This window comes from Hordeum vulgare, chromosome 6H (genome assembly GCF_904849725.1).
Source record: "Hordeum vulgare subsp. vulgare chromosome 6H, MorexV3_pseudomolecules_assembly, whole genome shotgun sequence".
NCBI classification, from domain to species: domain Eukaryota; kingdom Viridiplantae; phylum Streptophyta; class Magnoliopsida; order Poales; family Poaceae; genus Hordeum; species Hordeum vulgare.
Genome location: NC_058523.1, coordinates 463,197,435 through 463,225,044, shown reverse-complemented (window position 1 = coordinate 463,225,044; position 27,610 = coordinate 463,197,435). Strand labels below are relative to the sequence as shown.

The 27,610-nt window shown below is 43.9% G+C and overlaps 2 protein-coding genes across 2 annotated transcripts; one reads left to right on the top strand and one right to left on the bottom strand.

The window, feature by feature from the left end:
• Positions 1-6,704: 6,704 nt before the first annotated feature.
• Positions 6,705-10,935, top strand: LOC123402342. Its single transcript, XM_045096248.1, has 4 exons — positions 6,705-6,999; positions 7,494-8,331; positions 9,709-10,137; positions 10,416-10,935. The coding sequence occupies exons 2-4, from the start codon at positions 7,563-7,565 to the stop codon at positions 10,580-10,582; spliced, it is 1,365 nt and encodes a 454-aa protein (XP_044952183.1). The 5' UTR covers positions 6,705-6,999; positions 7,494-7,562; the 3' UTR covers positions 10,583-10,935.
• Positions 10,936-11,851: 916 nt separating this feature from the next.
• Positions 11,852-14,600, bottom strand: LOC123403731 (lipid phosphate phosphatase epsilon 1, chloroplastic-like). The gene is made up of 4 exons (XM_045097644.1): positions 14,104-14,600; positions 13,071-13,296; positions 12,587-12,660; positions 11,852-12,462 (listed from the first exon to the last, which is right to left on the bottom strand). The coding sequence occupies exons 1-4, from the start codon at positions 14,392-14,394 to the stop codon at positions 12,238-12,240; spliced, it is 816 nt and encodes a 271-aa protein (XP_044953579.1). The 5' UTR covers positions 14,395-14,600; the 3' UTR covers positions 11,852-12,237.
• Positions 14,601-27,610: the final 13,010 nt, after the last annotated feature.

Below are 27,610 nucleotides of genomic sequence, written 5' to 3'. Positions count from 1 at the left end.
GCCCCGGGAAGGCATCCCCTCTTTCGTCTTCAATCCATCGGTAACATTACTTGGATCTATATTTTTATTCACCACATGATATGTGTTTTGCTTGGAGTGTCTTGTATCGTAGCAGTCTTTTCTTTTTGTTGTGTCACAATCATACTTGTTGCACACCTTTTGAGAGAGACATGCACTCATCGTGAATTTGCTAGAATACTCATTGTGCTTCACTTATATCTTTTGATCTAGACAATTTTGCTCTATGTGCTTCACTTAGATCTTTTAGAGCACGGTGGTGCGTAACTTGGTAGTTGGGTTGTGCTATGAAAGTAGTCCCAAAGGTGATAGGTACCCAAAGAGGATACAATAAAACTTCCATCTTCATGTGCATTGAGTAGAAAGAGAAGTTTGATTCCTCTCAATTAGTTTTGAGACGTGGATTTGGTAATATTAAGAGTTATGTTAGTAGGGTGTTGTGAATCTAGAAATACTTGTGTTGAACTTAGTGATTCCCGTAACATGCACGTATGGTGAACCTCTATGTTAGGAAGTCGGAGCATAATTGATCTATTGATTGTCATCCTTTGTGTTGCGGTCGGGATCGCGCGATGGTTAACACCTACCAACCCTTCCCCTAGGAGTATGCGTTTAGCACTTTGTTTTGATTACTAATAAAAACTTTCGCAATAAGTATGTGAGTTCTTCATGACTAATGTGAGTCCATGGTATAGATGCACTTTCACCTTCCACCATTGCTATCCTCTCTAGTACCGCGCAATTTTTGCCGGTGCACAAACCCACCATATGCCTTCCTCAAAATAGCCACCATACCTACCTACTATGGCATTTTCATAGCCATTCCGAGATATATTGCCATGTAACTCCCACCGTTCCATCTCATGACTTGTGCCGTCACTCTCATATTGCCTTTGCATGATCGTAAGATAGCTAGCGAGATGTTTCAACGTCATGCGCCAAGCTAGATCGTTGCACATCGCGGTACACTGCCGGAGGCATTTCCTATAGAGTCATCATCGTTCTAAGCTTTGAGTTGTGAGTAAATAAAAGTGTGATGATCATCATTATTAGAGCATTATCCCATGTGAGGAAACAAAAAAAAGAGGCCAAAGTTGCCCACACAAAAAAATAGAGACATGGAAAGAGGCCAAAGAGCCCAAACAAAAAAAAGATAAAAAGAGAGAAGGGACAATGCTAGTATCTCTTTCCACACTTGTGCTTCATAATAGCACCATGTTCTTCATTATTGAGAGCCTCTCATTTTGTCACCACCATATGCTAGTGGGAATATTCATTATATAACTTGGCTTGTATATTCCAATGATGGGCTTCCTCAAAATTGCCCTAGGTCTTCGTGAGCAAGCAAGTTGGATACACACCGACTAGTTCTTCTTTTGAGCTTTCACATACTTATAGCTCTAGTGCATCCGTTGTATGGCAATCCCTACTCATTCACATTGATATCTATTAATGGGCATCTTCATAGTCCTTTGATACGCCGAGTCAATGTGACCATCTCCTCCTTTTTGTCTCACAACCTCCACCACACTCTATTCCACCATAGTGCTATATCCATGGCTCGCGCTCATGTATTGTGTGAGAGTTGAAAAAGGTTTGAGAAAGTAAGAGTGTGAAAACAATTACTTGGCCAATACCGAGGTTGTGCATGATTTAAATTAGTTGTGTGGGGATGATGGAGCATAGCCAGACTATATGATTTTGTAGGGATAACTTTCTTTGGACTTGTTATTTCAAAAGTTCATGATTACTTTGCTAGTTTGCTTGAAGTATTATTGTTTTCATGTCAATAGCAAACTATTGTTTTGAATCTTACGGATCTAAACATTCACGTCACATGAAAGAAGTTACAAAGGACAACTATGCCAGGTAGCATTCCACATCAAAAATTCAGTCTTTATCACTTCCCTACTCGAGGACGAGCAGGAGTTAAGCTTGGGGATGCTCGATAAGTCTCCAACGTATCTATAATTTTTTATGGTTCCATGCTATTATCTTGTCAAACTTTGGATGTTTTGTATGCCTTTTATATCTTTTTTGGGACTAAATTATTAACTCAGTGCCAAGTGTCAGTTCCTGTTTTTTCCGTGTTTTTTACCCTTTTCAGAGGAGAATTTTAAACGGTGTCCAAACTGAATAAAACTTCCGAAAAGATTTTTTCCGGAACAGAACATACGCAGGGGACGTGAGAACCAAGGCAGAGGCCACCAGGGGAGGACACAAGCCCCCTAGGCGCGGCCAGGGGGGCCCGCGCCTAGTAGGCTTGTGGGCCCCCTATGGCTCGTCTGCCCTACCTCTTCCGACTATAAATTTCCGGAATATCCAAAACTGCGCGAGAGATCCATGAAAATACTTTTCCGCCGCCACAAGGTTCTGTCTTCGCAAGATCCCATCTGGGGCACGTTTTGGTGCCCTGCCGGAGGGGGGATTCGGATACGGAGGGCTTCTTGATCAACACCATGGCCTCTCCAATGATGCGTGAGTAGTTCACCATAGACCTTCGGGTCCATAGCTAGTAGCTAGATGGCTTCTTCTCTCTCTTGGATCTTCAATACAAGGTTCTCTATGATCTTCATGGAGATCTATCCGATGTAATCTTCTTTTGCGGTGTGTTTGTCGAGATCCGATGAATTGTGGATTTATGATCAGATTATCTATGAATCCTATTTGAGTTTCTTCTGATCTCTTATATGCATGATTTCATATCCTTGTAATTCTCTTCGACTTGTGGGTTTTGTTTGGCCAACTTGATCTATGATTCTTGCAATGGGAGAAGTGCTTGGTTTTGGGTTCATACCATGCGGTGACCTCACCCAGTGACAGAAGGGGTAGCGAGGCATGCATCGTGTTGTTGCCGTCAAGGGTAAAAAGATGGGGTTTACATCATTGGTTTGAGTTTATCCCTCTACATCATGTCATCTTGCTGAAGGCGTTACTCTGTTCGTCATGAACTCAATACACTAGATGCATGCTGGATAGCGTTCGATGTGTGGAGTAATAGTAGTAGATGCAGAAAGTATCTGTCTACTTGTCTCGGACGTGATGCCTATATGTATGATCATTGCCTTAGATATCGTCATGACTTTGCGCGGTTCTATTAATTGCTCGACAGTAATTTGTTCACCCACCGTAATATTTGCTATTTTGAGAGAAGCCTCTAGTGAACACTATGGCCCCCGGGTCTACTTCACATCATATTTTCAGCCTTACACTTTTACTTCGTTGCACTTTCCGCCTTCAAATCTCACTTTGCAATCAATCTTGAAGGGATTGACAACCCCTTTATAGCGTTGGGTGCAAGCTCGTTTGTGTTTGCGCAGGTACTCTGGACACTTGGCTTGATTCTCCTACTTGATTGATACCTTGGTTCTCAAACTGAGGGAAATACTTACTGCTCCTGTGCTGCATCACCCTTTCCTCTTCAAGGGAAAAACCAACGCAAGCTCAAGAGGCAATAGTCTCCTCAAAGTTGAGGTTTTCCTCTAAGGAATCCGACGAGATCATGAGTTTCGTGATAGAGGATTACTTTGTGGCCCGTGGCAGTTTGTGATGGACTAGTTGGAGCACCCATGCAGGGTTTAATCTTTCGGAAAGCCGTGCCCGCGGTTATGTGGCGGGGTGTTTTGTTAACATCCGGTTCTAGATAACTTGAAGTAACTCTATTAAAACTGCCAACAGTGTGTGTAACCGTGACTGCCTCCTTCGGGAATCGTTCTCCGACCGAGAACACGGTGGGGTTATGTTTGACGTAAGTAGGTGTTCAGGATCACTTAGTGATCAAACTAGTCTTTGGTCGCTCTCATAGACCACCATATGATTACTCTGATCATCGTAAGGTAGCCACCATATATGCTTAGGTTGCTGCAAACCCATACACTTAACCTTCCTCACCTAATAACTTGGCTAGATTCGATACTAGGTCATTCGATTGCTGACTCCCCGTGGCTCACAGATTACTACAAACACCAACAGGTACAGGTGCGCCCGACGCAGGAGATCCTGATGACAACCAGTTGAAGTGGGAGTTCGATGAGGACTCTCGCCGTTTGTACGTGAACTATCCGGAGGACTGAGGCCGTGGTCGTGATCGTGGGGCCATCATGCGGGATGCCATAGTTTTACTTGTTTCATGTTGTCCATAGCGGGACTAAACTATGCTCTGAATAATGTGTGTCTGTAAGCTTAATGCTATACTCTCATCAGATGGCAAGTGTATGCCCTACTTGTCACTCTCTCAGTTATGTAATGTTATGATTATCTCGCTTGCGAAATGTTTAGATGCGTCCCTTTCCCTTTTCGAGGCCTCGCCCCCAAAATAGGAAAGGGCCGCATCTTAGTCGTTACACATGACCTGAGACATTCTCCGGTCAATAAACAATAGCAGGACCTGGATGTCCATATTGGCTCCTATATATTCTACGAAGATCTCTATCGGTTGAACCTCCATGTCAAGGATTTAGTTAATCACGTATGATGTTCCCTTTGTCCTTCGGTATGTTACTTGCCCGAGATTCGACCGTCGGTATCTCCATACCGAGTTCAATCTCGTTACCGGCAAGTATCTTTACTCATTCCGTAATACAAGACCCCGTAACTAACTCCTTAGTCACATTACTTGCAAGGCTTGTTGTGATGTTGTATTACCGAGTGGCCCCCGAGATACCTCTCCGTCACACGGAGTGACAAATCCCAGTCTTGATCCATGCCAACCCAACAGACACCTTTGGAGATACCTGTAGAGCACCTTTATAGTCACCCAGTAACGTTGCGACGTTTGATACACACAAGGTATTCCTCCGGTGTCTGGGAGTTGCATGATCTCATGGTCATAGGAACAGATACATTAACATGCAGAAAAATAGTAGCAATAAACTGACACGATCATATGCTACGTTTATAGTTTGGGTCTTGTCCGTCACATTATTCTTCTAATGATGTGATCCCGTTACCAAGTGACAACACTTGCCTATGGCCAGGAAACCTTGACCATCTTTGATCAACGAGCTAGTCAACTAGAGGCTCACTAGGGACAGTGTGTTGTCTATGTATACACACATGTATTTGAGTTTCCAATCAATACAATTCTAGCATGGATAATAAACGATTATCATAAACAAGGAAATATAATAATAAACAATTTATTATTGCCTATAGGGCATATTTCCAACACGTATGCCAACATTCACGCTCGAGAAATTCTCAAAAGATTTTTTTTCACTTACCACATCTCATAGTGTATTGTTTTCTCCTGTTGTAATGCACGTGCATGTTTCCTAGTTGTACCAATCCTCATAAACGACGTAATGATTATTTTCAATGAATAAAGCTCAACCTTTTCTTTTTCATAAAAAGCGAGATTGCTCGTATGTGTAATTAAACGTGCTAACAGTTTGGACTGAAAGTATAGTTTCGGTTAGTTTTCCTATTGGAATGCTTTTGGATTGGATGAAATAGGCTAATCCCCTTAATCAATTTAGGTTGGTGTGGTGTTTACCTATTATTGGTCTGGACAGAGACTGACTGGTCTCAAATGGTTTCAATCCATGGATGACAGAAGAGCATGTCCACGAGGTTATCAATGAACCCATCCATGAAGGAGTTGCAGTCGAGTGTGAGCATCTGTCCTACCCAATCATCCACTAGAGACCCACAACCTCTTCCTATAGTTGCTCCTGCACGCTGCCACGAGTGCCATACTGTGACCAGAGTATGAAGAGACGTGTGGGGCTCGAGCACGATCTTTTCCCACCTCGGCTACTTCTTCTGCTATTGTGGAGGCACCGCCTCATGGACACCTAGCTTGCATCGGCTACTTTGACTTCTTTTGGTGCTGCTGCCCTGGTGGTCGGGACAGGGACAACCGCCTAGTTCGTCCATAGTCTGTGTGCACGTTTTCATAGTTTGAAACCACACGCTCAAATCATTTATAATGAATATATCGGACTAGTTTGGCTCGAAAACACAAACAACTTGGTTTGGTCTGGATTATAGCACTTATAGTTTGGATTGGTTTGATTTGATAGGTGGACTGGATTTGGTTTGGATTACAAACTATTCCCGGGCTTAATGTAACACTCTCCTCTTTTGTTGGAAGTCAGATATTGCTCTACAAAGTAAACCCCCCTCCTCCGAACTTGCTGAACAAGAATACATGATCATCCGCGAGCGAAAAGACAGACAAGCCGCGTCGGTGGCACGCGGGAGGAAACCCTGCGAAGGCCCGAGACTTGCTGACAAAGACACAAACATATTCTGTTCCCCACGAGGCAGAGGAAAGAAAAGATAACGCACCCGTCCACCCGTCCACAGTCCCACACGGGCACGCGGGGGCCAGCGGTCAGGCCAGCTGCGTTCTATCACGTGGTCAACTGACCTCGCCCACGCGATTCGGTGCGGTGCAGGAGCCAACAGCAGCCCCTCCTGCGCCCGGTCGTTACCCACCCGGACGCAACCGAGCCGAGGAGATCCACCCCCGACCGTGCGTTCCTCCCTGGCGCCCCGCACCAGGCACCACCCAGTCACGATCCCAGCCCTCCCTTTCTTCCCTTCCAAGAATAGAGGAGCCCCGACGCACCCGACCTCCTACCCCCCGCCGCCGCTGACGCCATGGGCCCGCGCGATCCGACGGAGCCGGCAGCCTCCCTGTTCTCTTTCGTGTTCTCCAGGCAGCAGTAGAAGAAAGGGGGCGAAATAAATACCGAAAATCAGCGGCGCTCTTTCTCTCCTCTCCCCTCCCCTTTTCCCTGTCCCTCTCGAGCCCGTGTATTTTAGCATATTTTCCCCTGGGGTTGCCGCCTGGCTGGTCCGTCTCGCGCCGCTTATTTCCCCCCTCCCCTCGTAACTTTCGAAAGGCGAGCGGCGGCGGCGGCGGCGGCGGACGAGGACGACGACGAGGAGCTGCCGCGGGCGCGGGCTAGGGTTTCCTCCGACCAAGCGAGAGGCGCCGCGCGCTTCCCCACCTCCCTCCCCGGCCGGTCGCAGGTGACTATCTCCCGACGAATCTTCTACGCCGCCCGGGTTTGGTTTGGGGATTCGTTGTCTTTCGAGCGGTTGCGGCGCTGCTTCCCGGCCTTGGAAGCGTGGGTGAATCTGGGGTTCTGCTAGGCGGGTTGCGTGGTAGATTTCGTCGGGTTAGGGGTCAAATTTCCGCGGCGGGATTGTTCGATTCGAGGCATGTTTGTCTCGGCGAATTTTTTTATAAATTTGGGCGAGGAGTATTGTGGATTTCTCCTTTATTCCCGTTTCTGGGTGATGATTTGAGCGGCTCGTCTCGTTGGTTTCTTATTAGGCTGCGTATTTTTTCCGAAGGTTAGGGGGTAGGATGTCTACGTGTTTCGTTGCAGATGTTTCCGATTATTTTGGATCGGAATCTCCTAATATTGGCGCCCTATCTCTTGATTCTCTTCTCCCCAAGACGGAAGGGAAGAGGGTTTGATCCATTCTAACCTGCTCTGGTTTTGTCTATTGTGATTCAGGACCTCGTTGACGCGAGCAAGGCAGAATCTACGGTGACCACACCTTCTGATTCCGGCAGCCACGTCCCCATGCCGACCATCACGCACTACGTCTTGGACCCCTTCCTGGAGACCGGCTCCCTTCCCAACCTCCGGAAGCTTGTTCCCAAGCCGCCTCCAGCGGCGCCGCTACCCCCTGAGAAGTCCTCCGAGAAGCCCGTACCTGTGCCGGTGGCTCCTGCCAGGACCAACACCTTGCCAGCGCTCTACTCCACACCTGAGAGCACGCCACTGCCAGACTCGCCGTCGTCGTTCCCTGGAACCTGGTCGCCGTATCTCATCAACCATAAACGTCGGGGGCCTGGCCTGATCAAGACTCCTTCTCAGGGCGATGTCGGAAGTGAGGGTAGCCTGCCGAAGTTTCCCGAGGGGCTACCTGCATTGCCGAAAAGGGCTGAAGCCTTTCAAGTGCAGGAGTCTGAGTTTAGGCTCTCACAAGAGAGTAATGGTGTGGTTGGAGGTAACAATGGTGTTGAGGAGACCTTTGGTGGGCAGAATGAAGGGGTACAGAAAGGCAAGGTGACCCTTTTCGGCCAAGATGAGCAGGATCAGCCCGAGTTCGAGTTTCGGCATGAAAGTCCAGATGCGTTGGTGAGGCCTGTCAATGTTGGAAGGTTTGTCAACAATGGAATGCCAAGAAATGGCGAAAATGATGCCTTCTTTGAGCCTCAGGATTCACAGAGTGTGACTAGTAACTCCGAGGCTGAGGATGCTGGTGGGCAGGGGTGGTGGAAGCCCAGTTCTCCTTATGGGACGTCTGCTGGCACACCTGGTGCAGAATTTTATGATGCATTCGAAGGTACCACTCAGTTCATGCTAACACTATGCTTTGCTCATTTGTTTTTAGCAGAATAGACTCTTGTTTAGATATGTTAGATTGAAGATAGCAATTAGTTTGTGTATATGCTTTGCATCTTTCTTTGAACTGATCTCTCTTGTCGGTTGTTCCTGTTTGCCCGCAGCAATGATTCTTCAGTGAAAACTGGCATCTAAACGCTTATTTAGATATCGTTCGTTGAAGATAGCAATTAGTTTGTGTATATGCTTTGCATCTTTCTTTGAACTGATCTCTCTTGTCGGTTGTTCCTGTTTGCCCGCAGCAATGATTCTTCAGTGAAAACTGGCATCTAAACGCTTATTTAGATATCGTTCGTTGAAGATAGCAATTAGTTTGTGTATATGCTTAGCATCTTGCTTTAAACAATCTGTGGTTGATTGTTCTTGGTTGCCTGTAGCAGCAATTTATATCTGTTATTAGTTGGAAATATAGTGAAACAAATTAGCCAAAAAAAAGGAACTACATAGGATAGAATACTCTCTGTTTAGTTCTCTATATTCCAAAAGCTCGCAAGTCATGTTTCCTATGCAGCTTGCCACTGCAGTTTACTATGATATACTCCCTCCATTCCTAAATATAAGTCTTTCTAGAGATTTTGATACGGACTACATAAGGATGTATATAGACATACTTTAGAATGTAGATTCACTCATTTTGCTCCTTATGTAGTCCGTAGTAGAATCTCTAAAAAGACTTATATTTAGGAACGGACAGAGTATTATTGAACCTACTTCTCCAGTGAATCAGTCCTGGCATATATGTTATTTGCCTTTATTATGCTGATGCAAGACATGTTTCTGATAGCGTTTGCTAAGATGGGCATTCCTAGGTTTCAGGCACTGACTTGGTTCCTAACTTAATGTTATGATGTTTATGTAGCCTATATGCAGGTTTATTGTGTGTTTTCTTCCTGTGGCTGAACTATGATCGTCTCAGTGTTTCTGTATGCCTTACTGCTAGCAAGTATGGCTGAACTATGATTGTCTCAGTGTTTCTGTATGCCTTCCTATATTTGGTTGAGGCCTTACAGTCAATGTGCCATCTCTTTCATATTTTTTGGGGGTTGTGTGTAGTCTATCTTTTTATTATTGAACTGTGTGAACCAATCACTGCTAGCAAGTATGGCTATGAGTTAAAGTCATTTATTAATGAATATGGCTATGATCTAAAAGTGATATATCTAAGATTTGTTTATGCTGCATGCATATTTTGTCTAAATCACTTTGTTGTATTCTACTATTGGTGAGACTGTCTTTTTTGCCTCCTAATTTGTCGTGTATGCTTGTTGTTTAATTTATAATGCTTCATTGTACTAAGTCAGATTTGTTGAAAATGTAGAAATATCAAGCGATGGTGCAACTCGATCTTCTCGATGTATTGATGACGAGTACCGTGAAATGAGGTTAAGCATGTTGACAGAAATTGAGGGTAGGAAACAAGCTGAGGAGGTAGCTGAGACCTGGCAAAAGGAGTGGAAGAAGCTGAGTCATCACCTGTCGCTGATAGCCTTGTCACTTCCATCTCCAACTGTAGCTGAGAATGATGATGATACAAGTGCAGATCCTGGAGCTGAGTTGTGCCAACAAATAAGTGTTTCGCAACTGGTGGCCGTTTCTATTGCACGTGGAACTGCTCGTGCAGAAGTTGAATCAGAGATGGAAAGTGTGATTGCAGCAAAGAACTTTGAGATTGCAAGGTTATCAGATAGGGTCCAGTACTATGAAGCAGCAAACAGGGAGATGTCTCAGAGAAACCAAGAAGCTATCGGTACTCATACTGAACTCAATACTACATTAATTATGCATTTCGTACATACTTTTACGATGTAAACTACAACCGCACCACTTATTTTTCAACGGAGGGAATATTTGTTAGCTTCCTTGGTGGTGTCAACAAGACATGCAGTGTTCGTAGTTGCCTTGGTGTATACAGTACATATCATGTTGTTGGCTGTTATGTCTCAGAAACATTTGTTGGTAGATTGCAAATGAACATGCGGTGTTAAGACTTGTCCCTAAATGTTTTCCTCCTCTTATGTCTTGCAGAGATGTCCAGGCAACAGCGGAACAAGCGTAAGATAAGGCAGAAGTGGTTCTGGGGTTCAGTTGGCATAGCAGTTACCCTTGGCACAGCAGCTATTGCCTGGTCCTACATGCCCGCGAGCCAGTCCCAGGCTGGGGACTCAAATAGCACGAACACCAACAGCGATTAGAGCTAGCTGAAGATGCATCTTCTCCTTGCAGAGGTCCTAACAAAAGCTCTAACTATACTTCATAGAGAGAAAAAAAGCTTGTATAAGTTTTCTCTTTTGGTGATCGGCTGTGATCACTACAATCCTCATTTGCCGCTTCCTCTGTAAAAAAATGTGGAATGGGCCATCTCCGTCCAGGATTGGCCTGACTCCTCCTTACCGTAAGTCCCTCGTTGCATAGTTGGTTGAGCGTAATAATACGAGGAATGTGGATATAGTTAGTAAAATTGTCCATGGTGAACTCAAGGGGAGTTGATTTTGACAGTTGCAGTTTTGATCTGGGCCTTGTTTACTCGAACAAGATTTCTTTGTCATGCTGTTTCTGTACGTTTGACTATGCCTGTTATTTTACGTTTCTGTGTTTCTCAGTCGCTTGGAGCTTCCATTTTGTTGGTGGCATCAGAGGTTCAGGATGGGCATTTGGTAGAAACTGAATATTTGATTATGTACCATTTTTTTTTCATACTGGGGTGACAAAAGTAAAATGGTGAGTCCAGCCGTACTGTGCCCGTTATACCTAGCTAATGTTAGAACGACATTTGTCAATAGCCTCAGAAACGTATTCGACCTGGATCTGTCACTCGCAGAAACATGGTAGTATCTGATCGATTTGTCACCCTCAGAAACATCGTACTCCTACTATCTTATTTAGATGATCCTGGATTTGTCACCCGCAGAAACATGGCACTCCCTCTGATCCATATTGCCCGCCTTAGATTTCTCTAGATGCGTCCATGTTTAGTGCAGAAACATCAGTTTAAAGAACCACACGAGGGAAGACGGGTCTGAGAAACGAACGAACCCCAGTCACTTTCCCTTTGGCTGAAAGCTTTTGCAGCATCGAGGATGAACACTTGACGAACACTTGGCGAAGCCACAAAAAATCTGATAAACAAAGCCAGTAAGTGTTCATTAACGTGTCAAAAAATCTCCTATTTGCACAAGACGATGAATCATTTACTCTGTTACACCCAGAATTGCATCAGCATCAACTGCATATTACCGTGTTACATGACTTGCATCTAGAATTGCATTAAAAAAATCTGATAAACAAAGCCAAAAATCTGATATACAAAGCCAATAAGTGTTCATTAATGTGTCAGAAAATTTCCTATTGCACAAGACGATGATACCGAAGCATTTACTGTTTTACACCCAGAATTGCATCAGCATCAACTGCATATTACCGTGTTACATGACTTACATCTAGAATTGCATCAAAAAATCTGATAAACAAAGCCAGTAAGAATTCATTAATGTATCAAAAAATCTCGTATTGCACAAGATGATGATACCAAATCATTTACTGTGTTACACCCAGAATTGCATCAGCATCAACTGCATATTACCGTGTTACATGACTTACATCTAGAATTGCATCAGCATCAACTGTATCCGCAAAAAGGGAAGGATGAATGAACGATCCGAGCAGGCAAGCGCCAATTGTTTGTTACACGGATCAATGATATACAGTAGTAAATCAAAATTGCTTTCTGTTCCGTCCAGTGAACCATCATGCGAGCTCCTTTCTGCGTGTAATTCCCAGAGAGTGCGGATAAAACCTTCTGTTCCCGATTGTTTCAGCGTCCATTAACCTGTTGTCGTTATCTGTATCATTACTCATCCTTAAGCCAGTGCTGAATGATGTAGACGACGAAGGCAACACAGAACACTACTGAACCAAGGACGACTGGAATTTGGACCCACAACGAGGAGGCAAATGCTTCCCGCACTAGCAGATGCCAGAGCGCAAACCACATAGCACTGAAGGCCGATCCCACAGTAGCGCCCACGAGAATCTGGTTCACTGTGTGAAGACGCTGCGACACCCGTAGCCACGACTGCACGCACATAAGGAGGTTAAGATTAGGATGCTCTAAAGAATGCAAAGATTGTAACCCAAGAGTATGGTCCTGCAATTTAGACGATTAAAGATGAAAGAGTCTACCAAGTAGAAATTCTTACTAGATAGGAGGCTGATGCTATAGTTGTAGCCCCAATAATCATTGCCAGATAATTTGGTCCAAGCCAATAGAACACTGCGTTGCAAAACGAGCCACATAAGATAAGTCACACATTCCCTTTCATTGAACAGGTGGACATCTGATTGCTAACGTCCATGGAGGCATTGTTACAACTTTTAACTGATATAAGCATCTAATATCTTTGTTCAGCACAAAATAGGCATATTATTTCTAGTTTAGTCTCAATTCATTCTGTTTACAACTGCCTCCGTCCCATAATATAAGATGTTATATTATGGGACGGAGGGAGTAGAGTAGAAAAGCTGTGCAGCAAAAAATGAGAAGAACATATAGTTACCAACATAATGTATGCCATGATTAAAATGAATTAGGACAGATGTCCTGTCAGAATTTATGCTTTCGATGTTGCCAGGAGTATATACTGAAAAATGGTATGATGTTTGGATGAATCTAGAAAAGCTTACCTGAAAGAACTAGAAATGTTGCAGCATAGAAAATGGATTGGGCATGGGATGATGGCATCCCAGGATCAGACCGCAAAGCTGGCGCTGGTCTTTCATGGTTGAGCAGTTTTTTAAGAACTGATGAAAGCACAGTGTTTGCAACTGCACCCATCAAAGCCCACATAATTTCACCATCATGCTTCCAAAGAGCCGCAAAAGCAAAAGAAGCAGACACCAGCCATTTACTCTGGCATACAAGGTACAAGGTTATCGAAGGTGAATAGCAGATAGTTAATATTCTAAGTTCCTCTCAGAAAAACTTATCAGATACAGTTGTACTAATCAGGCATTAGATAACAAAGATAGTCTACATTTTACAAGCAAAGTAAATGTGTACACAAAAAAGGGTTCATAAATAATGTCTGCAGGAAACAGGCGAGCTCGCTACATATATTGCAGTTAGACATGGATCCAGAATTCCAAGTAAACAGCACACAGTTAACCTTTACGTGCATTTAAGGGTAATTTCAACCATAATGTTTAATCACATCTAAGTAGGAAGCTTAGTCTGGAGCATCCAAGTTCCTCTTTCATAAACTAATAATCAGACACAGTAGTATAAATCAGGCATTAGATAACTAAGATACTCTACAGCTAAACAAACTAAATCTGTATATAAAAATCTGTTCATAATTAACGATAATACGAAAACAGCTGAGCTTGGCAGATATTATTGCAATTAGACACCCCTAGTACAAGCTACAATGATGCTCTACTAAAGCAATGCATGTTCTCTGCAGAGAGCAAATCAGAATATTCAGGCGTTTCAGTTTCTTTTCCAATAAAGCTTCATCCCTTTCAGACTGGTAATAGTTCCAACTTTCAATGATCAGAGCTCATTTGAAAGGCATCAGCATTGGTTAGAAGCTATTACCACTCCATAATTAAGCAAGGCCCATGCTAAGTCGTAAGATATATAGTTTGAGATTCCGAAAAGCATCAACATACACCATATGTGAACATATACAGCTTCATAGAAACAAAGAGCACTAACCATACGATTCAGCGCCACCTCGACGTGCGTCCACCGGGTCGTCGCCGTCGCCGCCGCCGCCGCCCTCGGACCGGGCAACTTCTCGCATCCCAGCATCGCATCCCCCTCCCCGTCCCCAGCAGAAACCCCAACCTCCCGGGGCGACCCGCTCCCGACCCTGGTCATCTCGGCCATGCACACGCCAAGCCGCCGGCTACGGAGAAGCGAGAGTAGCCGGCCTTTGCAGTGCGGGAGACGATTCAAGCGCACGGGCTCGACGCGCGGCCATGGACCTGGCAGCGACAGGAGCATGGTTGTGCTGACCGCCAGCGTGGGAGCGCGGGAGAGTCGGCGCTAATGTGGGGGGAGAGCATCTCGGCTATTGGAGGATTTTGACGGGAGGGGATTTCTCCAGGGAGGTCGGGTTTGGATGGATCGTGATGCCCTGCTTGGCGTCTTGGAGCGGTGGGATTAGGAAATGGCCGTGAAAGGATTGGAGAGATGGTTGGTGAGAAGACGAGATAAACTTGAGTCAATGCGTGTTTATTAGTTTTAACTATTTTTAGGGCTGTCAATGCGTGTTTCTTTGGTGGAGAATGTGGGCGTTGGCACTTATTTTTCTGAGATGGGCTTTTGTGGGCATTCGCGTTGGAGAGAAGCACGCGTTGTGCTATGTCCAGATTTAGGGCTTCAAGTCATAATATACTCATGACGGTACTGCAACCAAAATGTCGCGAAAGTCCATCAATTGGAATACATAATAAATCTGAAAAATATCATAGGGATATAATGTACATGTGTGCGTTTACATGGGTGAGTGTGTACGCATGTATATAAACACTTGTGTTTGTACATGTTTAGAAAAAATCTAAAAAAGCTACATATAGGTGACTTCACACCGGTCTGTAAAGACTCTCCAACTCTCTTTTAGACAAACTCCAAGTTGCGTGGATTAAAATTGGCAGATCTTGAGTATGGGGTCCCGAGCTGACGATTGGAGAACGATGGTAAACATCAAGTAGGGAGACACAGATTTACTCACATTCGGGACCTTTTAAAGAGGCAAAAACCCTAGGACTGCTTGTATCGTATTGATTGTAGGTGGGGTACAACGTATAGAGGGTCTACCTTGAGATCATGTTCTAAGCTCTAAACTTGCATGCGTGTCTCTAAGACTAAAACCCCTTGGCTAGGCACCCGAGGAATCTGGGGTTTACATATGATCGATTACAAGCTGAGGATGAACATCCCGAACATCAAAACAGGTCTTGAAGTACACATCAAGTCTTCAAAGGTTTCCATAGTAGGTACGCCGAGGGCCACAACTTTCAGAGTCCTTCCATCAGCAGTTGATGGGTCATCACTCCGACCCACAAATAACATGCCGAGATGGTGTGCACCCCCCTAATCAAGGACATCGTCACTAGCCCGTGAACTAGTCTTCAGAGTCGAGGACATTGGCGCCCTCCTCGAAACAACTTCTCCTTCTCGTGGTCTTCGGCTTGGTAGGCGAGTTTCCTCTTCATTATCAGAATCCAAGGTCCTCATTGGTTATCTTCAGCATTTTTGTAAGGGCCCCAGCATCCACACTCCTCGGATAGTCCGATGATTTATAATCAACACTTTCCACAAGTCGTGGTGAGGGAGGCCATGTCAGAGTTGGGACCCACCCAACCACTTTTGGCCGCATCATTAAGGCTTCCTCGATTCGCGTTCCTTAAGTGCTTGGAAAACGAGCGGATTAAAGGTTGGATACTCAAACCTTCCCGTTTAACCATGGTATATAACTCGCAACATGGGTAATAAACTTATCCCTTCATCTACTCCCTTTTCCCATCTTGTCAAGGCACAAATCTTTCTTGTGCCTCTGCTTGAGATCTTCAACAATGGCGGTCGGACCTAGCTCGTCGAAGCGCCCAAACGGCCCTCTCGAAGGTGATTGGTAGAGTTGTTCGGCTACCCGTTGCAACTGAATTGGTTCGCAACTCAAGGGTACCTGCAAGATCCATATTTTATACCGACCCATCTAGGGTTAGTACCCATAGATAACAAGGTGCATGCGGATAATCACCCAATGTCGCACGGGGAAGAGCGAGTCTGTTTCGTCTCCTTTCTCCTTTGGGGTCTTGGTGTCCCAATCCGCCCTTCCTCAGGTGTCTTCTAGAGTTCTATGTGATCCAGCTCCACCACCCCTTTCCAAACTCAATTCTTCATATCCGACTTCATCACTCTTTGTGAAGCTTTCCTGGGTTGCAAGGCCATGCACTGAGAGGTTAGCATTGATAATAACATGATATATCTTCTTTTCATCAACATAAGCATATTTCAAAGTATAACATAATTTCTTCAATCCAAACACCGGATCACTCTTAGGCGGGAGAGGGCCTCCCAAAGTTTCACAGGCAAGTTATGCTTAAGGATAGGTGTTTGTCTAAGTAATATTTTATCAATTTCATTCCTCTCGTTCATATGCATGTCATTTTCATGGTCTAACAAATATTGTTCTGGATTCGCAAGAGCTATACCAATAAAATCAAGACCAATAATATCATCTTTACTAGAGGATTGAATATCATGCGGTTGTCTGTTAAACTTAGAGAAATTAAATTCATGAGATACATCACCAAATTTAACCTTAACCTTCTCTTTAACACAATCTATTTTAGCATCAACAATATTCAAGAAAGGTCTACCAAATATAATGAGACAAAAATTATATTGATGTGATCCAAGTACTAAGAAATTAGTAGGGTATTTGATCTTACCACACAAGACTTTAACATCTCTAACAATCCCAAGCGATGAAATAGTATCTCTATTTGGAAGCTAAATAGTAACATCAAATTCTTCCAACGTAGGTGATGCAATATCATTCATGACTGATACGTCTTCAATGTATCTATAATTTTTTTATTATCTTATGCTATTATATTATCAATCTTGGATACTTTATATGCAATTATATGCTATTTTATATTATTTTTGGGACTAACCTATTAACTCAGTGCCTAGTGTTAGATCTTTTTTTGCTTGTTTTTGACTTTTTCAGAAAATCAATACCAAATTGAGTCCAAATACAATAAAACTTTACAGTGATTTTTCTAGACCAGAAGAGATCCTAGAAGCTTCGGGAGGAGACGAGAAGATGCACACGTGAGTGACGAGCTCATAGGGCGCTGATACGTCCATTTTGCATCATGTTTTGCTACTGTTATTTATAGTGTTTTTATGCATTATAACACTTTATGGAGTAATTCTAATGCCTTTTCTCTCATAATATGCAAGGTTTACACTAAGAGGGAGAATCCCAGCAGATGGAATTCTGGACGTGAAAAAGCTACGTCAGAGATACCTATTCTGCACACCTCCAAATGGGGTGAAACTTCACGAGGATTTTTTGTGGAATAAATAAGAAATATTGGAGGAAATAAGAACCAGAGGAGGCTGACAGGTGTCCAATCGGCACCAGAGTGTGCCAGTCCCCCTAGCGCGGCCTGGTGGGTAGTGGGCCACCCAACCCACTTCTGGCGACCATCTTCTGGTATATCTTCTCTCTTGTCCTGAAAAAAATGAGGAGAGCACTTTCGGGACGAAGTGCCCCCGTCTCGAGGCGGAACCTGGGTAGGAGCACTTTTGTCCGCCGGAGGAACTTCCCTCCCGGAGGGGGAAATTGAGGTCATTGTCACCACCAACAACCCTCTCATATTTGGGAGGCCGATATTCATGAACATCTTAAACAACACCATCTCCTCTCAAAACCCTAGTTCATATCTTGTACTCAATCTTGTACCGGAACCTCAGATTGGTACCTCGGGGGTAGTGTTGATTACATCATGTAGTTGATGCTTTATGGTTTATTTTGTGGAAGATCATATGTTCAGATCCAATATGCTATTTAATACCTCTCTGATCATGAGCATGTTTATCATTTGTGAGTAGTTACTTTTGTTCTTGAGGCCACACGAGAAGTCATGTTGCAAGTAGTCATGTGAAGTCGATATTCATTCAATATTTTGATGATATGAATGTTGTGATTCCCTTAGTGGTGTTATGTGAACGTCAACTACATAACACTTCACCATCTTTGGGCCTAAGGGAATGCATTGTGGAGTAGTTATTAGATGGTGGGTTGCGAGAGTGACAGAAACTTAAACCCCAGTTATGCGCTATTCCGTAAGGGGCTCATTTGGATCCCTATGTTTAATGTTATGGTTAGAATCTACTCTTAACACTTTTCTCATAGTTGTGGACGCTTGCGGGAGGGTTAATCATAAGTGGGGGGCTTGTTCAAGTAAGAACAACACCCAAGCACCGGTCCACCCACCTATCAAAATTATCAAAGTACTGAACGCGAATTGACCTGACATGATGAAACTGACTAGATGAAATTCCTGTGTACCCTCAAGAATGCTTTGCCTATTATAAGAAATTGTTCCGACTTGTCCTTTGCCATAAAAGAATTGGGCTACCTTGCTGCACTTATGTAACACCCAAGATGCGATCCTATCCTTACTTTGGCATGAGGGCCTCGATAGCGATAAAAGTGCATCTCGTCGTTTCGCAAGAATGGATATCGTTACAAGTACATGTACAGAAGAGATGAGTATATGGAATTGGCTTACACTCGCCACAAGCTACAACAATATCACATCAATACAACAAGATATTCAATCACCATGTAGAAGAGCAGGGTCCGACTATGGACGAAAACAAACAAAAGAACGATGTCCATCCTTGCTATCCCAGGCTGTCGGCCTCGAACCCATCCTAGATCGATGATGAAGAAGAAGAAACTCCAAATAGAACAATCATCGCACTCACGTCAAAGTGTCACTTTATATGTACCTGCAACTGTTGTTGTAGTAATCTGTGTGTCACAGGGACTCAACAACCTCATTTCCAAAGGTACCAAGGCTAGCAAAGCTTAATGGGTGAGGTATGGTTAAGTGGTGAGGCTGGAGCAAGCGACTAAGCATTTATTTGAGGTGGCTAACTTACGAGTACAAGAATAAAAGGGGGAGATGATCTACGCATAATGGACATGAACTAATATTGATCAAATGAATGATCCCGAACACCTACTTACGCCAGACATAACCCCATCGTGTCCTCTTCCAAATACAGAACTCACAGAAGAGACACTCACAGTTACGCACACGGTTGGGAAATTTTAATTAAGTTTACTTCAAGTTATCTAGAACCGGATGTTAAACAAAGTTTCCAAGTGTGCCACATAACCATGGGCATGGATTTACAAAAGATTTAACCCTGCAGGGGTGCTCCAACTAGTCCATCACAAATTACCACATGCTGCATAGAATGCCTCGATCACGAAACTCGTGATCTCCTCGGATCCCTTAGTGGAAAGCCTCAACTCGGAGATAGCCCAAAGAATCACCGGAATCCCGATGCACAACATATTTCGTAAAATATAAAACAAGTCCAGCAAGGCCACCCGACGTGTCGACAATCCCGATAGGAGCTGCGTATCTCGTTCTCAGGACACGACGGATAAGCGACGCGTATGGTGGCCTAATAGAAATCACCCAAGTTACCCTGGTTTGGCCCCGCATAGTGCTCTATTTTGGACCAACACTCATGAGGAGCACAGACCCGGAGGTTGATTAAGTATCCTCAGGTTAATTACTCCCTATGCGGTTCATTAGTTATTAGGCAAATAGTACCAATGTTGGGCCTTGCTAGACCGGCTTTAAACTAAAACGAATTATCAAGGGGGTACCCATAACAACCCTAATCGTGTTAGGAGCGCTTAATTATGGAATATAACACCGATAGCCGAAACTAAGGCGAAAAAGGTGGAACAAAACACCAGGCTAGAAGGCCAAGCCTTCCACATTTTACCAAGTATATAGGTGCATTAAATTAAATAGCAATTAATATGGTGATATAACAAGGAACCCACGTTTTCACATGGAAGCAACTGCACCTGCAACTAGCAACGCTATAAGAAGGCTGAGCAAGCGGTATCATAGCCAAACAATGGTTTGCGGGGTTGTGGAAAGGTTAGAGGTTTTTCATGGCAATGTTGGGAGGCTGGCATTTAAGTGGTAGACGGCGAGCCATAGCGAAAGAAACGAGAAAACTAGCATGTCAATGATAGTAATGGTATCTAGGGAAATGGTTATCTTGCCTGTGATCCCGCTTGGAAGAAGAATGAATCTGTGAAGTAGACGAACCAACATAATCGAACGGATCCTCACACGCCGAAGCGGATCAGAACTCCATCAAGAAGAAGCAAACCGGAAACAAGAATCAACACACGATATTCACCACGACACATGCACGACATGATGCACAACACATATGATGCATGTCTGGTTTAATTATGCAAGGCAGGCATGGCAATTTATAACAATCAAACACTACACATTAAGTGAAGCTCAGTATGCGAGGAGTTGCATATTGACGAAACTCCACACTTGAATTACTTAGTTCACTCCCATTTAGGTACACGGCAATATTAAACATTGTTAAACAGGGCAAGAGGTGAAACACAAATAAAATACCTATCTAGACATTTTAAATGAGGTCGGAAACAACATATAGTATTTCTAAAATGACCCCACACGTTAAATCAAAATCTGTCCAGATCTGACCTAAACACGTCTTATGTTTGTTAAACGACAAAATAAAGTGGAGCACGTGAAACTACATGCCATTCTAGGTGATTTACATATATAACTCATCTAAAACGGATCTACGGTTAACTAGTTATGAATTAAATCATTTTTAACACACATGAAAGTGTCATTTTGCGAAGCTGCACAAAATTCTACACATTCTACATATCTACAGTTTTTGCATATGACACACGGTTTAAAAGTTATGGGCAGTTTAAAATATGCATCTAATCTGTAATTCGGAAAATTCCTGCGAAATTAGCTAAGACCACAATAGGAAAAAATTTACAACGAGCCGAATTCCACTGTTGGGCCTAACACACAGGAGCGCAACATAGCTAAAATGAGCCTCGACGCAATATAGCAGAGGGGAGGGATGGAGCTCACCAAGTGGGCCGAGCCCATGGCGAGGAGAGGAAGGCATGCCGGGCCTTGGCCGGCTGGACTGGAGGCGGCCGCGACATGGGCCTCGAGGCACGGCCCACCAACTGTCACTGAGGCGACCAACGCGGTCGAGTGGGAGGCGCAGGTGCCCCCGACGGCGGCTGCAGGCCATGGTGGGGCTCCGACGAGCAGCAGGTGAGGTAGGGCGAGGCACCGATAGGGGAGGTGGATCCGACGGGGGCAAGGCCGGGGCGGCCGGATCCGGTGATGGAGGTCGGCAGAGCGGCGAGCACAGGAGTAGGCGAAGCTCCATGGCAGCGGCGAGCGAGGTTGAGCCGCGGCTCGTCTGGCGAGCGGCAAGGGCGCTGGTTGCTGACGGCTGCACGAGCTGTAGCAGCGAGGAGCCGCGGGGTTGCATGCGAGCGACGGCTCAGCTCGTCTGATGAGGCAAGGCGCATGCGACTCGGGAGCTAGGGAGGCACAACTCGGGAGGAGCAGGGCGGCTGTGCACCATATGGGCCCGGGAGGGCCGGATTTGGGCCTTGACGGGCTTGGCGGCTGAGGTGGGAGGAGAGGCTACGGCGACTAGGGTTTGGTGGCATGGGAAACTAGGTGAGACCGGATTTGGGTTTCTATTTATAGACACGGGGCTAGGGTTAGGGTTTTTGACGCCGATTTCGACCGTAGGATCGCAATTAGACGGCCTGAGCTGCGCCCTAGGGTTAGGTGGGCTGGTTGGGCTGAGAAGAGAGGGAAGTTTGGACCGGTGACATGAATTTTACACACTGAAAAACATCCGATAGTAAGCCGACTATAGTGCCGCTATATATTTAACGGTATGGGTATCAAACGAACTCCAATTGCGACGAAATTTGGCACACGGTCTACCTACATTAAAATAAGACCACACGCCAAGTTTCAACCAATCCAAGAATGTTTTATACACACTTTTAAAAATAATATTTAAATGATCTCGCGGGCGCGTGCGTGTGTGGTTGGTCTCAAAACGGTCAACGACGAAACATAGAGAACCGACAGCTACTAACGGACGCAAGTTTTGAAAACTGACAATAACAGAGTGCCGATGCAATGCGGATGATGCGAATGATGCGGCAATGAATGCGAGAAACATATAAATCACAGGGCAGCAAGGGAATAAAAGGGGAATCTTCTGGAGTGTCGGTTCCGGGCTGTTACAACTCTCTTACGCTAACAAGTGATCTTGCCCCTAGATCTAAGAATGAAAAGGGGAAGAGGAAGAGAAACCAAGAGGTAAAACTTAGTTACTTATTTGACAAATGAGTAAAACCAACGATCCTTGAAGGTTGCAAAGGGATGAAGAATGACATGAGGAACAAGCAAGAATTCAAAAGAAATTTCGGCAGCACTTCGGTAGGAAAGAGGGCAAAATTTGGTAAGATGGAAAGATCTTGACAAGATTCACAACAAACCAACTAAATTGATAAGCAAGGAAAGAACATTAAAGAACACACAACACTCTGGTTAAATTAATAAGAAAGGAAAGAACAGGGTCTTGACAAAACTAGAAAATGGATAAAAGAGAGCAACATCACAACAACTCCAGAACAAGAGAATAGAAACTAGATCATTGGGAAGAAAGAATGGAGAAGAACATGAAAACTTCTACCACAATTGAATTTGAAAAGCATCTACAAGAAGAGTTGAATGGAGTTGTTGGAAAAACAACAACGCAAAGAACAATCTTGTAGTGGACTTATGAAAACCATCCCAAAATAATGAGGTGACAACCAACCACTAACAGAAACAAGGATTGATTGGGAGCAACAAGATATGCACCACTTCTTACACCAAGAAGACACATTAAGAATTTGTATCGATGATAATCAACATAATAGCAACAATCCTTAGGAAAAGCTTTAGGTGAAACCCAATCAAAGATAACTTCAATGAAGAAACCATGAGTTGAAAATGTCTCATGATCAAGAAATTGGTGGGATTAAATATCTAATTCTTGAAACAAATTCACTTAGAGACTCCTCATAAATCAAGAATGCTATAATACCACCTCAAAGAATAAAGGAGGAAGAATTGCTCTTTGAAATGCAAGAGAAAGAATACTTTAGGTTCTCCAACAAGAATCTTGAAGAGCACCTTGAGAATGAATTAAATCCTCTACAACCACCATGAAGAACCACTTGAAGAACACCGAAATGAAATGATGATAGAAAAAAATGAAGGTTGAAAAGAATAAGGCCTTGCAAAGATTTAGATGAAGCTACACGAAGAGATACTTGAGAAAACTTGGAACTCCGGAAAAAAGAAGATGAACAACATAGAATAGAAAATTGATATCATGAGCCACTTCAGAAGAAGAATTGAAATCACTTTCATGAAACAAGAATAGGAATTATGTTATGCTCATACTTCATCAAGTTAAATTGATGACAAGCAACGAATTTAGCGTACCACTTATTCTTCTTAAAAATACAAAAGAGTGATAGATAAGGAACACACTTGAAGAATTCTTGGAAGAAACACCGATAAGAATTTGGAATGAAAGAGGGTAGCACAAATGAACTGGGCTACATGAGGACAAAGAGAGCATGATTCGATTAGAGCATGATTGAACAAGGCACCGATGTCTCACAAGCGTATGGGATCGCAACAGTTTTCGAGGGTAGAGTATTCAACCCAAATTTATTGATTCGCTCACAAGGGGAAGCTAAAGGATATTCTCAAGTATTAGCAGCTGAGTTGTCAATTCAACCACACCTGAAATATTAGTGTCTGGAAGCAAAGTATCAGTAGCAAGGTAGTATGATATCAACGGCACCAGAAAAAGCTTTGACAATTCCCAGCAATGGCACCAGAAAAGGCCCTGTTGACGGGATGTTAGCGCTAACAAAGTCTTGCAACAAGTAACAGCAGAGTAGCAAGGAACAATAGTAGCAGCAGCAGCAAATTGACAAGTAACAGCACTAGTGACAGCAGCAAAGTGGCCCAATCCCTCTTGTAGCAAGGGACAAGCCTAGGCAAAGTAACGTAGCGAGAACCAATAGTAAAAGACTCGTAGGCAGTGGATCGGTGATGGATGAGTGTGACAGATGTGATTCATCATGTAACAGCTATAACACAGAGAGATATGTGGCTAGCTCCCGTTCGTCAATCTAATGTAGGCATGTATTCCGTATGTAGTCATACGTGCTTAGGGAAAAGAACTTGCATGACATCTATTGTCCATCCCTCACGTGGCAGCGGGGTCCTAATGGAAACTACATGATATTAAGGTTCTCCTTTTAATAAAGAACGGCACCAACGCATTAACACGCGGTGAATACATGAACTCCTCATACTATGGTCATCTCCGGGAGTGGTTCCGGCTATTGTCACTCCGGGGTTGCCGGGTCATAACACATAGTAGGTGAATACAACTTGCAAGATAGGATCTAAAACACACATATATTGGCGACAACATAATAGGTTCAGATCTGAAATCATGGCACTCGGGCCCTAGTGACAAGCATTAAGCATAGCCAAGTAGTAGCAACATCAATCTAGAACATAGTGGATACTAGGGATCAATCCCCATCAAGAACTAACTCGATTACATGATAGATCTCATCCCACTCATCACCGTCCACCAAGCCTACGATGAGATTATTCACGAACGATGAAGAGCATCATGGAATTGTCGATGGAGAAAGGTTGATGATGACGATGGCGACGATTTCCCCTCTCCGGAGCCCGAAACGGACTCCACATCTGCCCTCCAGATGAAGAACAGGATGTGGCGACGCCTCCATATCGCAAAACGCGATGAAACCTTCTCTCTGATTTTTTTCCAGGCAAAACGGAAGATATAGGACTGAGATTGGGGGCGGTGGTGCCACGTGGGCCCCACAAGCCCTCATGGCGTGGCCATAGGGGGTGGCCGCGGCCCAGGGGCTTGTGGCCCACTGGCACGCCCCCTCACGTGGAACTTTGCACAGGTATTTTTCTTTTATTCCAGAAAAAATCTCCATAAATTTTTAGGACATTCCGAGAACTTTCATTTCTGCACAAAAACAACACCATGGCAATTCTGCTAAAAACAGCGCCAGTCCGGGTTAGTTCCATTCAAATCATGCAAATTAGAGTCCAAAACAAGGGCAAAAGAGTTCGGAAAAGTAGATACGATGGAGACGTATCAACTCCCCCAAGCTTAAAGCCTTACTTGTCCTCAAGCAACTCAGTTGACAAACTGAGAGAGACAAAAGAAAAACTTTGACGAACTCTGTTTGATCTTGTTGTTGCAACCATGGCTAACTCACAACCAGAATTTCAGCAACATCACAATCAAACCACATAAGCAAATGACGTCTAGGTCTCACGGTAAACTCATATCAATGGCATAATCAACTAGCGAGCAAATAATAGTAAGCCTCAAATGTCAACACTTCAATCAAAACAACATGAAGCAATACGAATAGATGGTATCTCGCTAGCTCTTTCTGAGACCGTAAAACATAAATGCAGAGCACCTTAAAAGACCAAGGGCTGATTAAACATTGTAATTCGTGGCAATGAAGATCCAGTCATAGTCATACTCAACACAGTTAAAAGCAAAGCATACAAATGATAGAGGTGCTCTCTAATTGGTGCTTTTGTAAGAGGAGGATGACTCAACAGGAATATAAATAGACACGCCCTTCGCAGAGGGAAGCATTGATTTGCAGAGGTCCCAGAGCTCAAGCTTTGAAAACAGAGATAATAATTTTGGGTGGCATGCTTTCATTGTCAACGCAATGACCTAGAGTTCTCAATATCTTCCATGCTACTCATGCTATAGGCGGTTCCCAAACAGAAAAGTAAAGTTTTAACCCCCCCACCACCAATCAATCACACTCCACGGCTAGCCGAATCCTCGGGTACCGTCCATACCAACATCAATCCTGGGGGAGTTTTGTTTGTAATTATCTTTTCGATTTGAGCATGGAACTGGGAATTCCAATTACCGGACCCTTTCTCGTGAATGATAGTGAATAAACACATATCGAGGATAACACGCCTAGCATGGAAGATACCAATAGCCCCGTGTCACCACATGAGCGGTTCGGGCATGCAAAACAAATTATTTCTTGAAGATTTAGAGAGTGGCACATGCAAATTTACTTGGAACGGCAGGTAGATACCGCACATAGGTAGGTATGGTGGACTCATATGGCACAACTTTGGGTTTATGGGTGTGGATGCACAAGCAATATTCCCGCTTAGTACAAGTGAAGGCTAGCAAAAGACTGGGAAGCAACCAACTAGAGAGCAACAACAGTCATCAAAATGCATTGAGAGTAACTAACATTGAGTGCAAGCATGAGTAGGACACAAATCACCATGAACATGAACATCATAGAGGCTATGTTGATTTTGTTTCAACTACATGCGTGAACATGCGCCAAGTCAAGCCACTTGAAACATTCAAAGGAGGATACCATCCTATCATACTACATCATAGCCATCTCAACATTCATGTTGGCATCCAAGACAAACCATTATAAGCTCCTAGCTAAGTAAGCATGGCATCAGCAACTATGATCTCTAAGTTGTCATTGCAAACATGTTTCTCTCACAACAAAGCTGAATCAGGCATGATGAGCTAGTCATATTTACAAAAACAAAATAGATCGAGTTCATACAAGCTTTTCCAGGCTCAGTCACTTCATCATATATCGTCATTATTGCTTTTCACTTGCACGACCGAACGATGTGAACAATAATAAGCGTGCTCGTGCATTGGACTAAAGCTGGAATCTGCCGGCAAACACAAAGGAGAAGACAAAGTAATATGGCTCTTTGGAAGCTAAACAGGTATGCATGCAAGAGCCACTAATCATTGTAACCATTATCTTCTACCTTGACCCAAAGAAAAAAGAAAGCTATCTACACGGGAAAGCTCCAACAAGCAAAAGAAGAAAATAAAATATTTTTGTTTTTTCTCAAACTAGACAGACACACGAAAAGAAAACGAGAAAAAGAAAATAAACTAGCATGGATGATAAAGTGGCAAAGTGTAACACCGGCTAACAAAGTGAAAGCATAAGCAAGAATGTAAGGTCGGTGAGAACACATACTCCCCCAAGCTTAGGCTTTTGGCCTAAGTTGGTCTACTCCCAAGGAGGGAAATAACCAGCTCCTGGGTACTCCAGAGTGGACTGCGGATGCCACTGCTGTGTGAGCTCCTCTGGCTCCCACTGATAAACTAGCGTCTGGTACTCGACTGGAGGCTCAGGCACGGGCACCTGTGGTTGGGCCAAGCCCCAATATGCGTAGATGTCCGAGGGCATAATAGTGTACCTGCGTGCATGAAGATTGAACAAAGAAGGAGCAGGCAAAGTAATGGTCTCACGAGTACCCTGACTAAATACCAGGTTATAAATCATCCTACCACCTATATCTCTATCAAGAAAGTCATGGCGAACCATGCTATCGTAATCTAGATATCTCTCGGGAAAAAGCATCTCTTCTTCCTCCTCAAGTCTAATGGG